At 36.2% G+C, this 15,084-nt stretch overlaps 1 protein-coding gene across 1 annotated transcript in view; it reads left to right on the top strand.

The window, feature by feature from the left end:
- Nucleotides 1-15,084, top strand: part of PIK3C3 (phosphatidylinositol 3-kinase catalytic subunit type 3) — a 143,065-nt gene that overhangs the window by 101,578 nt on the left and 26,403 nt on the right. The window contains exon 21 of the mRNA XM_021686322.2: nucleotides 3,152-3,226. Coding sequence (XP_021541997.1) covers nucleotides 3,152-3,226 — 75 coding nt within the window. The remainder of the gene's footprint in view (nucleotides 1-3,151; nucleotides 3,227-15,084) is intronic.

The following is a 15,084-nucleotide window of genomic DNA, read 5'->3' as shown; positions in this document are numbered from 1 at the left end:
GTCTCACATTTAGGTCTTTCATCCATTTTGAGTCTATTTTTGTGTGTGGTGTAGGGAAATGGTCCAGTTTCATTCTTCTGCATGTGGCTGTCCAATTTTCCCAACACCATTTGTTGAAGAGACTGTCTTTGTTCCATTGGACATTCTTTCCTGCTTTGTCGAAGATTAGTTGACCACAGAGTTGAGGGTCCATTTCTGGGCTCTCTGTTTTGTTCCATTGATCTATGTGTCTGTTTTTGTGCCACTACCATACTGTCTTGATGATTACAGCTTTGTAATAGAGCTTAAAGTCCAGAATTGTGATGTCACCAGCTTTGCTTTTCTTTTTCAACATTCCTCTGGCTATGCGGGGTCTTTTCTGGTTCCATACAAATTTTAGGATTATTAGTTCCATTTCTTTGAAAAAAGTAATGGTATTTTGATAGGGATTGCATTAAATGTATAGATTGCTCTAGGTAGCCTCTGATGTTTTGATCAGAATCTTCATTTTAACAGGATTCCCAGGGGATAATTATGTAATTAAAGCACTAGAGAGGGCTTTCCAACCTTCTCTGGTGTGTATAACAATCACTTTCTGGCCACTGCCCCTAGAAATTCTGATGCAGCAAGACTGAAGCAGGCCCTTAGCATCTGCATTTTTAACAGGCTTCTACGTGAGAGTGATGCTGCCAGTCTGTGCCTCACATTTTTTTTTTTTAAGATTTTATTTATTTATTTGACAGATACACAGCGAGAGACGGAACACAAGCAGGGGGAGCGGGAGAGGGAGAAGCAGGCTTCCCGCGGAACAGGGAGCCCGATGCGGGGCCCGATCCCAGGACCCTGGGATCATGACCTGAGCCGAAGGCAGACACTTAACGACTGAGCCACCCAGGTGCCCCTGTGCCTCACATTTTGAAGAGCAGTTCCCCAGATCAGGAGTCAGATCACTTTTTCCCTCAAGCCTTCCACATATGAAATATTATAGGCTTATTCAGGCCACATGGTCTCTGGTGCAGTCATTCAACCAGTTGCTCAAGAAATATGTAAGTGAATGGTTGTGGCTGAGTTCCAGTAAACTTTATTTATAAACTATGAAAACAGAGGGGGTCCAACTTTGGCCAGCAAGCTGTATTTGCTCATCCTTTATGTCAGTGACCCTCAAGTTCCTCAGTGGATCACTTAATGTGTCAACGGTTGCATTCAGCTGAAGTTCACGTAATCTCTAGTGGTTTACACACACAGGTCATTGTCTTTTTTGTAGGAAGCCCAGATGTTAACCACTGTATTTGTTTCAGCTGCTTACAGATGTTAGGGCCAGCCAAGGTCTTTGTGATTCTCTTGGCCTTTTCCCTGTGGTCCTGAATGACTTTTGCCAACACAGTCATCATGTTTGCAGTCTCACCAGCCCGGATGAAAACCCTAAAAGGCTCACTCCTCAGCTCGGTCTGCTCCATCTTTCAAAATGCTCATCATCACAAAACGACATTTGCTTACAGTTCCCTGGGCGTGCCTAAGTGCAGGCGAGTGCAGGAAACACATTCTCTTACCTAGCCACAGTCTCACCCCCCACATCCTGGTTTTGTTTTAAGGAAGAAGCATAAAGAGGACAGTGCATAGGCAAACGACTAATTCCTGTCACACCACAGGCTATTTTGAGAGTAACTGATTTGTTACAGTTAGGTGAAAATTGTTAGTAGAAACATTTTTTTTTGAAGATTTTTATTTATTTATTTGACAGAGACACAGTGAGAGAGGGAACACAAGCAGGGGGAGTGGGGGAGGGAGAAGCAGGCTCCCCGCGGAGCAGGGAGCCTGATGTGGGGCTCGATCCCAGCACCCTGGGATCATGACCTGAGCCGAAGGCAGACGCTTAACGACTGAACCACCCAGGCGCCCCTAGTAGAAGCATTTTTGGAATGATAGTATGCTTTCCTACATTCTGTACATATGGATGTATTTTGAAATACATATAAAATTTTATCTATAATTAGAATATGGTTAGTTATTCTAAACAAATATACTTGAGCTTAAATATCTTGTTGAGTATTGCATGTACCTAAATAGCCACTTTGGGGAACAGGGGCTCTACAGTGCAGAAGTCGCCTGAGCAAGGACTTTAGAATCAGAGTTAGGTTCAAATCCTAGCCCAGTGACCTTGGACAATCTTGTTAGCTTCTAGAGTCTGAGGTGTTTTCATTTGGATGGTAGTTGTAATACTTAACTGGCATCATTATAAGGGTTAGAGATGATGAATATAATGTGCCTAGCTAAGTAACCTTCAGTAAGTTGTAACTGTGATTAATTAATAATTAAAGATTAACCCAGTGAAATTAATTTGGTCATTAACAGGTGGTCCAGTCTTTTTTCTACATACTAACTGAAATAAACCTGTTTTTATAAATACTGGTGTAGTCATGTGTATGTTTGCCAGTTGTATTTCTTATCAGGTTACTAATGGGAGCAGTAGAATGGATAATCTTCAAAAAGGTGTTATTTGCTTAATTTTGTTTGAGTATTTTCAACACATGACAGGTTTCCAGATTTTTTTTTGAAGAGAAAGATAAAAGAATAAAGCTAGAGCCAGTGACTTTGCCCTTAGCCCTGCTCATGTAATTTTTCTTAATACTTGAGAAGATTATGCTGTGAACTTAAGTGCTGTTACCACTCACATGAATTTGGTTGTTTTTCTATCTGCTGACACTTCACAATTGTTTCTCTAAAGATTTTTCTTTTAAACCCTGCATTTACTTATTTTATCTTAAAGATAATGGGGTTGTGGGATGGTTGACTTCATTATGTGTATTTCTGTAGACACTTCTTTTTTCTCTGTCATCTGTAATATGTGTCCAATTTGAAATGAGAAGTGGGAGAATCATGTTATAATTAAGGTTCCTGAAGCCTGAATTAACTTTTGATATAAATGACTTTTATAATTTGACAAAATTCTACAAGATATTGTTTCTCATGCAAATAGCAATTTATATTGAGTTTCAAGTGATAAACTCTTCATAGAATCAAAGAAGATTACACATGAGAATTTAGGTGAGAAATCAAAAAGTAGTAATCAAATTGAAATTAAAGTAATACAGACTGCTTTTATATTCATTTGTATGTTTCACTTGGTTTGCATGTGTTTTTCACTATTTTTTTTTTGAACTGTTATTTGCAGCTGGATATTGTGTGATTACGTACATCCTTGGAGTTGGAGATAGACACCTGGATAACCTTTTGCTAACAAAAACAGGTAATAACTAATGGCTACTAACAGATATATACATTTTATATGCCAGTGATTTTTACTGTGGAATCTGCTTAGTAACAAAACAAGTTACATAAGTGAAAGTAAATCATATATGTCTTAAAAATCCCTTTTTATGGTGCCTTTGAAGGAAACTCACATCCTTTACAAGAATCGCTTGCTTTTTTTTTTTTTAAAGATTTTATTTATTTACTTGACAGAGCGAGAGAGCACAAGCAGCGGGAGAGGCAGAGGGAGAGGGAGAAGCAGGCTCCCTGCTAAGCAGGGAGCGTGCTGCTGGGCTTGATCCCAGGACACTGGATCATGACCTGAACCGAAGGCAGACGCTTAACCGACTGAGCCACCCAGGTGCCCCCAAGAATCACTTTAGTAGTAACCCCGCAAGTGGTCATCTAACCCTTACTTCTGAAAATGCCTCCTTTGGTGGAAAGCCCATAATGTATGCAAGCAGTTGAGTCTCTTACTGTACAGCTCTAGTTAGAGTGTTAGAATATTCTTTCTCTTACCAAACTGTACTTAACTCACATTAATCCCTGTCTTTAATTCTTTGCTTTTCCCCTTGGAGTTCCATGGAATAATTGTTCTCATCCCCCTCCTCCTTTTAACTCTTGAGCCCCTTGGCTTTAACCCCATCTCTAAGCAAACAACTTCCAAACGTACAGCTCTGTACTTCAGTCCATTTCATGAAGCTTCAGACTGAAATATCCAACCACTTATTTGACATCCCAATTATGTGGCCAGTTGTAAAAGTGGTTTGCTTCCTCCATTACCTGTGTAATAACCTGCTCCTCACTTCATTTTTTCCATCTCAGTAAATTGCAGCATCATCTACCCAGTTGTTTAAACCCCAGGCTTAGGAGTCATTTTTAATTCTACTCTAGGTGTCATCTCACATATCAAAACTATTTAATAGATCTTGTCTACTCTTCTCCCAAATGGATCATGAAGTTACCCACTCTCTCCATTTCCACTGCCTTGACCCCATTTGAAGCCACCAACATCTTTTGCCCAAACTATTTGAATAAAATGTGAACTCTTTACTGTGGTAAAATTGTGGCTTGCCCACAGTGACCAGTTTGAATGTGTGGATGTCAAACCACTCCTGCCTCAGGCAAATGCCCCTGTTGTTTTTCTCTCTGGAAAGCCCTTCTCTCAAATCATTTCATGCCTGACTTTGGTTATTAAGGCTAAGTTCAGGTGGCATTTCCTTAGAATAGCCTTTTCTAACTCTCTGATCTGAAATGGTGCATACTTGCCCACCGCCCTTCTCCATTACTCTGTTGTTGTTTTGCTTTCTTTAAAGCACTTAGCCACTAGCCGAAGCTCTCTTTTTTGTATAATTCAACAAATATTTATTGAGCACCTCCTATGTGTCAGGTATTGTTCTAGGTACAGGGTATACCAAAAAGAACAGAACAGACACAAATCCAGGTTCTTGTGGCGCTTGTTGACTTCTTATCATCATCTCCCATTCAGGACGCAGGTTCCATGAGACCTGGGACCTTGTCCATCTGGTTTGCTACCACGCCTCCAGAGCCTTGAACAGCACCTAGCTACAGTGATTGATAAATCACTGTTGACTTAATGAATGAGTAAATATTGCTGCTCTTCTGTGTAGTCTTTTCTTCCCTGGGCTAAATAATTCAAGTTTCATCAGCCTTCCACAGAAAATAGATTTTAAGTTACTCTTAAAATGGTCTCTCAGGTAAGAACATTTTCTGTTTTGTTAGAATTTCTTCAAAATGTGACACCAAGAATTTAACACATCAAATGTAACTTAATACAGCAAATGTAGTCTAATTATTAATACATAATTAACCCTCTTAATTCACATCACCTGGAATTTCATAGATTTAGTTTTAATTAGTGCGACAAATTATCTGTGGTAGAAATTGCATGTGGGAACCACGTCTGTGTCAAGGCCAGGCAGTCCCTTTGGTAACCAGGACCAAGGAATGTCATAGAGGTTCTTGCCAGATTTGCCAGTTTAGCACAGGATATTTATAAAACATTACAGTGTGTTTGGAGAGAATTGTAAGTTGGAAAAGGTTTTCCTGTGTTATCCCTTAACTCCCTTTTTCAGTTAAATCTTTTAACCACAAGAATCAAAGTACCAAAGTGATTCCATTTCCTTTTGTGTTGTAATCATTTTATAATTACAATGGAATTATCTACTGTATAGAGTGGCATTACATCTGTAATGTTATTTTCACATGTCTCTTCTTTTTGAAATTGATAAATAATAGACCTTTTTCTTTTGGACTTGGAGAACTGCTCTGTCATGTGTCTGTGAGGGTGTGTGTGTGTGTGTGTGTGTGTGTGTATAGGGATATTTTAAGAATAAGATTTGGAAAGCGGAGTCTATTTAATATACTTTGGTGGTCCAGGTCACAGTTACTTGTCTTAATGGATTTAGAAGTATAAAATTTCTGAAGCAGAGGTTTTAAGCCTCTTGTCACCAGTTTTCCACTAGAGGGTGCTCCAAATTTGGCTTTAAAAATCAAAAACTTCGGGGAGCCTGGTGATGGGTATTAAAGAGGGCACGTTCTGCATGGAGCACTGGGTGTTATACGCAAATAATGAATCATGGAACACTACATCAAAAACTAATGATGTAGTGTTTAACATAATATAATGATGGTGATTAACATAACATAATAATAAAAAAAATTAAAAAAATAAAAAACTCACCATGTGCTAAATGAGAGATACATTCTCTTTCTTTTGAAACAGCATTTCTTTCAGTTATTTTTTCTTAACTTGTCTTTAGTTATTTCATCAATTTATATCATACAGTTACAATGTTAAGTCTTACTAGGATAAATTATTGTTTTTAATTTTCAAGTTCAGTTTGAATGAGATTAGATTATGTAAGGAAACACCAATTATGTTAAGACAAATGGAAGTATAATGCATTCCTCAACTTCCAAAAATTTGTAATGATTTATTTTTAAATTTTTTGTGTTTAGTCATTTTTTTGCTGAAAGTCCATATTTCAAAGAGGTTTTAAGTTACATTAATTACATATATGTTGTAATTAGACTTTGTATAGTTTAGACAACTATTATATATTTAAAGTGAATTTTGAATGTGGTTCATTGCAGGAAATACACTTCAGTACTTGTAATTAAAAATGCCTCGAATAACATGAAGCCCTTCCGTTGTATATTTTTAGATCCATTATGCCTTCAACACAGACTGCGACATGTTAAAATTTTAGATTCCCTTCTGTAACTCTCCAATCTCAGTCTTGGTGGAGCAGTTTTTTTTTAATGATAAATAACATTTCTCCCATTCTTCAAAATAAAATACCTTTTGTCTTCTGATTTGCCAGCCTGAATAGATTTAGTGTCTATGACTCTGCTTTGGGATGAATGTGGTTTTTTAGAATGGTAATCACAGTTCCACTGGTTCATCTATGTCCAGTTCCCTGGTAAGAGAGATGGATCAGAGAGGAAGAAGACACCTAAATTTCATTTTACTGGGTATCTCTTGGGGATTTGCCCCCAACACGCTGTTGTACCTGTAAATTTAGATGAGACACAAAAGGGTCAGACTGATAACTTTAGGAGTGTGTGGAGGAAAATGTTTCACTGCATAGAAAGAATTGTAAAGTATATACAACAATAGTGTGCAAAAATGCGAAATGTGAGTCTTGATTCCAGATTTCCCAGAAAATTTTTTGCCTGTATTTATTGGGTTGTGGATACTTTTGCTTGGTTGAAGTATCCTCAGCTTGTCCAGCAGAGGGCGATGTGTGTCCACCATAAATGTGAAAGTCTGGAAATTCCTTTGTCAATTATTGCCATGTGGTCACTTACAACATTGTTTTCCTGAAGCAAATTTGGAGTGAGTGGTGTTTCACTTATTAATGCAGTGATATAGTATTTTCTGGGCAAGAAATTAAAAATTTAAGCTCTACAATGGGATTGGAAAAGGTGATTTTTTTTCAGAGTTGGTGTCCTTTGAGGAAGCTTTTAGGAGTTTATCCAGGGTAATTTGATTGTGGTAGGGCTCAAATAGAACATGACTGAGTTTATCTCAACTCTCAGGAAAGTTTTTTGTGTTTTTGTTTTTTGTTTTTTCATTTTTTAAAATTTGAGGGGGAAAAAAACAGAACTAGTATGCCTGAAAAACTTTGTTGTTTATGATAAAGGGAATTTACAATAGGATGAACATTTATTTTTATTTTTTTTTAAAGATTTTATTTATTTATTTGACAGAGAGAGACACAGCGAGAGAGGGAACACAAGCAGGGGGAGCGGGAGAGGGAGAAGCAGGCTTCCCGCTGAGCAGGAAGCCCGATGGTGGGGCTTAATCCCATTACCCTAGGATCATGACCTGAGCTGAAGGCAGACGCTTAACGACTGAGCCACCCAGGCTCCCCTAGGTTGAACATTTAATATTAGTATATAAATAACGGAAAAACATTCACAAGTGGAAACTAGGAGCTAGGTCTCTGTAGTAAATGGAAAGTTCACTGTAGATCCTAAGGATGGCTCTTCCAGTCTGGAGTTGTACATTTGTGTAGTGAGAGGAGTGGTGGTTTTTTGTCTGACTCAGCACTTCAGAGTAATAAATACTCTCTGAATCTTTTGTCTGAAAGCTTGAAGTTAAGAAAGTCATTGTTAGCCTAGTTGGGCACTTTTCTTCTTTATCATTCTTTAATTTTATATGAAGTTGATTCACTTCCTTTTTTAATTTTGAGGAACAGTCTCACATAGAGTTAATATTCAGGCTCTAAAGTAAAAAGTCTGGGTTCAGATTGCCTCTCCACCATTGGGTTACTTTGGGTAAGTTGTTTATATCTGTGACTCAGTCTCTTTTCTGAATGTGCAAATAATAACAGGACCTCTCTTTGGTGGTAGTGTGAGGGTTGAATGAGATAATATAGTAGAGTTTTTGTATATACTGAGCGTATAGTAAACATTCCTTAAGGGCTGGCTAGCTATTATGGTTTTGTTTGTTTTACTACCAGGAAATAAGAATGCTTTCCTTTTTTGGCTTATGTAGCTTTTATTTGGAGTCATAATTTTAGGCATAAAAAATTTACTTCAAAAATTCCTTTTTCCCACCCTAAAATCCAAACTCTTTTAAGTTACTGCCTATTAAATTTTGTTTTGAGTGGCTCTTTATCTTAGTAGTATAGGAAGTTTTGTTTGTTTGTTTATTTATTTATTGAGAGAGAGGGGGTGGGTTGGGGGAGGGAGGGAGAGGGAGACAGAGAATCTTAAGTAGGCTCCATGCCCAGTGTGGAGCTTGATGTGGGGCTTGATTTCAGGACCCTGAGATTATGACCTAAGTCAAAATCAAGAGTTGGACACTTAACTGACTGAACCACCCAGGTGCCCCAGTATAGGAAGGTTTATAAAAGAGAAACAGTCAATGTGATCATTGATTTCATCTTATTCTTTCTGTCTTTTAAGGTAAACCTTGAGATTTTGAAAAGAAACATGTTTGATTATGTGTTTTATTTTTTTCTTGGGGCATAACAGAGTAGTTCAAAATCTTACCTAGAAAGAATTTAGTTAACTATTCAAATGGTGGTGCTTCCTAAGCTATTTGTATTTAAGTTAATTAGTTTGGTATGTACAATATACTGTAAAATCTAAATCTATAGACTTACTTTCTTAATGTGATTATTCTCTGGGACTTGAAAGAAGGGGGCAAAAAAATTTTATGCATTTAGTAGGCACCCAGTACATGCTTTTATTTTTATTTATTTATTTATTTTAAGATTTTATTTATTTGAGAGAGAGAGAGTGAGAGAGAGAGAGTGAGAGAGAGCATGAGAGGGGAGAGGGTCACAGGGAGAAGCAGGACTCCCTGATGAGCAGGGAGCCCAATGTGGGACTCAAGACCAGGACTCCGGGATCATGACCTGAGCCAAAGGCAGTTGCTTAACCAACTGAGCCACCCAGGTGCCCTAGTAAATGCTTTTAAAAGGAATAAATGAGCTAAGTTTTTTCATGTCATTTTTACCCATCCTTAGGTTTTCTAGAATAATCTGTTTCCTGCTTACACTATTTTTACTATAGACTATGGACATAGTATTATTTGCCAGTTTGATTGGTTTTTCTCAGTTCACGTATGCAAAAGAGAACCAAGCACATAAGACCACCCCTTTTTAATCCATAAATACTTTTTTAGTCTTTATTAATCATTACTTTAGATGCTTAGATAATGAGAAGGACTTACCTTCATGTGAATAGTTTTCTTTTTAGACACTGTTTAAAATCTGAGTTTTTGAAAGTTTCTTGAATATTCAGTATCAGGAAGTCAGCCTTCTTATGTTTACTGAAACCTATCATAAAGAAAATGTTAATGGTTGCTGTAAAGGGTGCTTTTTTTTTTTAAGTTTGTTTTACAAGGACATCGTTTCTTCTCATTAGAAGTAATAAAAAATGATAAAGTGCTATATTCTTTGTGCCTAAGGAGCTGGAAATTACTTCATGGACAAAGTAACTTAGACTGAGTCATGAAGAATGTGTTGGGTTTCTATGGGATACAAGTGGAAAAAAAGCACACATTCCAGTAAAAATACCCAGAAGCTGAAATAAGCAGTGCCTTTGCAGGTAATATATAGGTTGGTTAGATAGGTTTAAGGTCACATTGTGGAGACAAATCAATCTACCTCCTTCTGTATCACCTTTTACATGGCAAAGCTTAATTCAGTGGAAGTAAAACTGTAGATTAGGATATTACTTTTTTTAAAAAGTTTTCTTATTATAGGTGATATATTTCTTAAAGCTGGGTATTTGTTTTCTTTTGCAATAAATTATTTTGGAGAGGGTTAAATTTTAATGTACTTTAGAGCATTCAAGTTCCATCATAGACTAGCAACCATAAATTAGATTAATAAAAAGTTAGTACATTTTTATAGTGACCCCTTGAACAAAAAATGTGTCAAATTTTAAAGTAATGGGGTTGTACAACACAGGGAAACTGTAACCATTAGTACTGAATATGTGTTTTAATTCAGTGGGGTGATTCACCTTGCCACTGTCTCCTCCACAGTGACCTAACTGCGGTTGAGAGTTGTATTAGTATAAAGTAGATCAGAAGTCCTCAAGCTTTGTATTTCTTGAATTCAGGAATTACAAATGCTTTGGCTTGTATCAGTATTACCTGGAAAGCAAGTTAAATTACAGATTGCTGGGCCTCAGGCTCAGTTTCTGATTCAGTACATATGGTAGGATCTGAGAATTGGTTTCAGTAGCAAAGAAAACTACCCATAATTATCTGAAAAGGTTATTAAAATTGTCCTTCCTTCTAAAAGTCCATATCTGTTTAGAGGCTGGATTCTCTTCTCTTACTTAAATCAAAACAATGTATCATAATAGATAGAAGCAAATATGAGAATCCAGCTGTCTCCTATTAAGCCAGACATTAAAGAGATTTGCAAAATGTAGTGAGTGCCACTCACCTCACCAAATTTTTTTTTTGTATTAGAAAATAGTTATCAGAAAAAAATACTAAAATCTTGTTGATATATTATTTTTAGATTAATATATTTAAAAGGTCTCAGTTTTAATTTTAAATGCAGTAAATACAATAGAGATAGCCCAACTAGATAGCCCAACTAGATAGCCCAACTGTCTCTAGCCCAATAGAGATAAGCCCAAAAGCTTATTTGGGGTCCTCCATAATTTTTAAGAGCATAAAAGGGCCCTGAGACACAAAAAGTTTTAGAATTGATCATCAAAGACCATTTTTGGGGGGTTTTATTGCTGTTGTTGTTGTTTTAATCTTCAAAGGGTTTCTGTTCCGCTTTAGACATTAAAGTAGTTCTCCAAAAGAAAAGAATACTTCAGGGAATAAAACCTTCATTGGCTTTAATGACTACAGAAAAAATGAAAATATATAACATTTTAAAATTTGTTTTTCTTGAATAGTTTGCCCCCTTTTCATTAGTTAGCTTAATTTTGTCCCTATTCATAAGAAACCTAAGGTCTTAACAGTTGAATGTGAAAAAAATTAAATGAAATATTTAGCAGATAACTGGAATGTCTATACTGATCTGTACTTAATGTCTTATTGTTCTTCATTACTCAAAAAGTATAACTAAAAAATATTTCATCACCACTGTGCTTTTAACTATAAGTGAAAATAGCTCTAACCAAGTATATTGTAAGGGCTTAACTAACTATTAAGCATTGGTAGTATTGGGAGTGTAGCTTAAGGAGTATTTTTAATTCCAAAAATATAGGTTCCATTGTATCAATAAGTGGTTGTTCACCACCTTCTTTTTTTCTAGGTTTCATGGTAGGACAGCTTCAACATTCACATAAGAAAACATAAGAAAAATACAACATTCATGTAAGAAATAAAGGCATTTTATGGAAAAATAGTAAAATGTGTCATATGCAAAGAAGCTGAAGAGTGGGAAACTTACTGTAGAGTAGAATGGCAGGGAAGAATATTTGAATTTGGGGATTGTGTGGGATTTTCAAAAATAGAGTTTGGATTATGGGGAACAGAAGAAGAGAGTCAAGTAGAAGGATTAAGCAGAGGTGTGAAAAAATGGAATAAATACAATCTTGAGATTGGTCATATGTAATTATTGGATAGACAAAAGGGAAATTAAAAAAAAAAACAACCTCTACTATGAAATGCTGTTCATTTCAGCAGTTCTGTTCTCTTTAATCCAAGAATTACAAATGCTTTGAACCACAATTTTAGAAATAAGTTAATGTCACTTATTCAAATAACAGGGAAATTTAATTAACACTTCTTATTCCCTTTGTATTGCAAGTCAGGGACAAAAGGAGGTAATTACAATCAACATTCAGTTTGTTTTATATACACTTTATCTCTTGACTGTTTAAGATTAATAGATTTGTTAATAGATTTGAATAAGCCCATACTTTCTGAATATCTTAATTAAACTTTTTTTTTTTAATTTCATGAAGTGCATTTTTAAAATCATTACAAGTTTCACTTTAGACATTTACTTTAAAAGAGCTATTCCCTTTGGTATCAACAAGGATGAATTTTCTTAAAACATTAATAGCCTCTTTTCATAATACATGACTCTTTGAACTTGCAAAGCATAATAATGGTTTCATTGTTAGATACTGAATCTTTTATGCCTTATAATTAAGCAGTACTCCTATTCTTTGAGAGTTTTCTTACAAGAAGGATAGAAATATACTCTTCATTTTCAAGCAGTGATACAGAGCTGACATTGGAATTCCAGTAATGCCTGTAGTGAAATGGAGAAAAGTGGAGCTAGGTTTCCTATTAAAAGATGGATCCCATTAAATAAGCCTTGTGTGATGGCTGATACAGTTTGATGTTAGGATGGCATGATTTATTTTAAAAAATCAGCTTTGAATCAAAGATTGGTCAGTTAGGTTATCTGCTTAAGTGCTGAGTATCATTAGAAATTATATTGGTAACAAAACATTATATTTTTTTGAAGATTCATCTATTTCAGAGAGAGCTTGTGCAAGTTGGAGGGAAGGGCAGAGGGCGAGAGAGAGAAATCCCTCAAGCAGACTCCCCACTGAGGATGGAGCCCAGCACGGGGCGGGATGCCACAACCCTGAGATCATAACCTGAACCCAAACCAAGAGTCAGCCTCTTAACCGACTGAGCCACCCAGCACCCCAAAACAAAACATTATTTAAATAATTAAAACCAAGGAAAGTTTATCTGTACCTATAATATTGTAAAATTCTTGTCTCTTTAACTCTTGAAGGGTAGAATGGTATTTGTCTAAAAAATTTGTAGAAGACAAATGGGAACTCAGAGTGAGAGTAAAGCGCAAGATGAAGAGGTTAGTTTAGCTGAACAGAGGATACATGTTTAGCTGAAGGCAGTGAAATCCTTAACAGAAGTTGATCAGGGACTTTTTACCAAATCATGGAAAATTCAATGATTGCATATTCCCTTGAACCTTAAAGGATTAGGAGAAGATGCTTTCCCAGTAAGCACTACAGTTATCAAAGACCTTATTCTAAAAGTAGTTTCTCATCTTTTTGGAATCATGGACTTCCCTTGGAAATTTGGTGAAGTCTATGGATTTCCCCAGAAATCAAACTTATTGTGGTTTGGGACCTCTGAAACCCATTTTAGAATTCTGAAATGGTGTTTTTCAATCATGAGTAACACACAGAACTGTTTTAAATAGGAGTAAAACCCATTGTGTTGATATTATATTTTATAATCTTAAATATGTATGACATAGAACCTGGTATTAACTTCTTATGCATGTACTCTTCTATAACTATAAAGTAAAAACAGATTTATAAATTAAATCATGTTACAGACTAGCAAAATGCAATCCAACAACATTAATGTGACATGAAGTAATGTTGAAATTAAATTGTCACTTGTTGGGTGAATATGGTACAGATAGTATAGTGTGAGTTTGAGTTCAGAGTGCTGTTAATATCATATCCCATGTGAATATTCTTAAACTGCTTTTCTCTCCTTGAACTACTTTATAACCTTTGTTTGTTCAGGATGTTGTCATGTAATTTCAAGGTATAACCACTTCTGCTTCTGTTAGTGTTAGCCGGAAACAATTGAAGTAGCCTTGTTGTTTAATACCAACCCAATCAAAAACAGTGAAATCACAGGATAGTACTAAGTAGTAAGGATCTAGGTGATCCAGACTCAGCTCTATTAATTTTATTATAGGTCTTCATGGAAACAAAGCTACAAAAATTTTAAAACAAAACAATGTGTGAGAACTCTGGTTTCTAGAAGGAAATTTCTTGTATTAACAATGTTTTTAAAACTTGTCTAAGCTGTAAATGTGAAATTTAGATATCATTAGTTAAAGTCATGCAAAATAGTCACACTGAGTGCTTCTGCATGCTAGGCATTATCCTAGGTTTCAGTACTGTACAAAAATAAATAAAGCAAGATTCTTGATTGTAAGACTCTTAATGGTTCAGGAAGAGTTTAGCTTGGGGGAGAAAGCTAAGGGAACAAATACTTTCATTACACACTTTGCTGAAGTGTTTTGATATGAATAGGTGGGGTAGGAGCCTCACTAGTAACTCCTTACCAGATGTGTGCCAGATGTGTGCCTTGTAGGTAGTAGCCCTGGTGTGCACTAGAGGAACCATTTTGCTAAGCTGTTACTTTGTTATTTTTGGGGGGGATAACACCCTTTTTTAATTCTCTACAGGTTCCTTGCTCTATCTAACTATAATTCCTTCTCCCCTCACCTCCTATCTGTCCTTTACTATAATAGATAGACACATTTGTTTAAAAAGTTCTTATGAGACTTCCATCAGCTCCCCAATTTGAACAGAACATTTTAAGCCTGGTGTAAGCTTAAAAAAAAAAGACAGGGAGATGATGTGGATAAATGGAAAACTGTTTTTTTCAGTGCAGTGGTTGCATTGATAATGGCCACTTATTCTCTAGCCAGGTGATGATAGTGTTTAAACCTTTGGATACTTGTTGTTATGCATATTCATGTGTAAACTGTTGTTTCTCTTTATATATGAACTCCATGTCCTAGATGTAGTACAATGTCTGCTCTGTACTCCAGATCATTTTCAGGATAGTTTTCTTTTCTTTTTTTTTTTTTAAAGATTTTATTTATTTATTCATGAGGGACAGAGAGAAACAGAGGGAGAAGCAGGCTCCCAAGGAGCGGGAAGCCCGATGCGGGACTCGATCCCAGGACCCTGGGATCATGACCTGAGCCGAAGGCAGACGCTTAACCATCTGAGCCACCCAGGCGCCCCAGGATAGTTTTCTTTACTGTTGTGTGAAAATAGCACCAGTGTCTATGAATTTTACTTAAATTTAATATCATTATTGACTTAAATTTGGACCTTTTTTTATTACCTGGCCTTGGCAAATCTGAAGTTCTTTTT

Source organism: Neomonachus schauinslandi, chromosome 14 (assembly GCF_002201575.2).
Source record: "Neomonachus schauinslandi chromosome 14, ASM220157v2, whole genome shotgun sequence".
NCBI lineage: Eukaryota > Metazoa > Chordata > Mammalia > Carnivora > Phocidae > Neomonachus > Neomonachus schauinslandi.
This window is presented reverse-complemented; position numbering and strand designations above follow the sequence as displayed.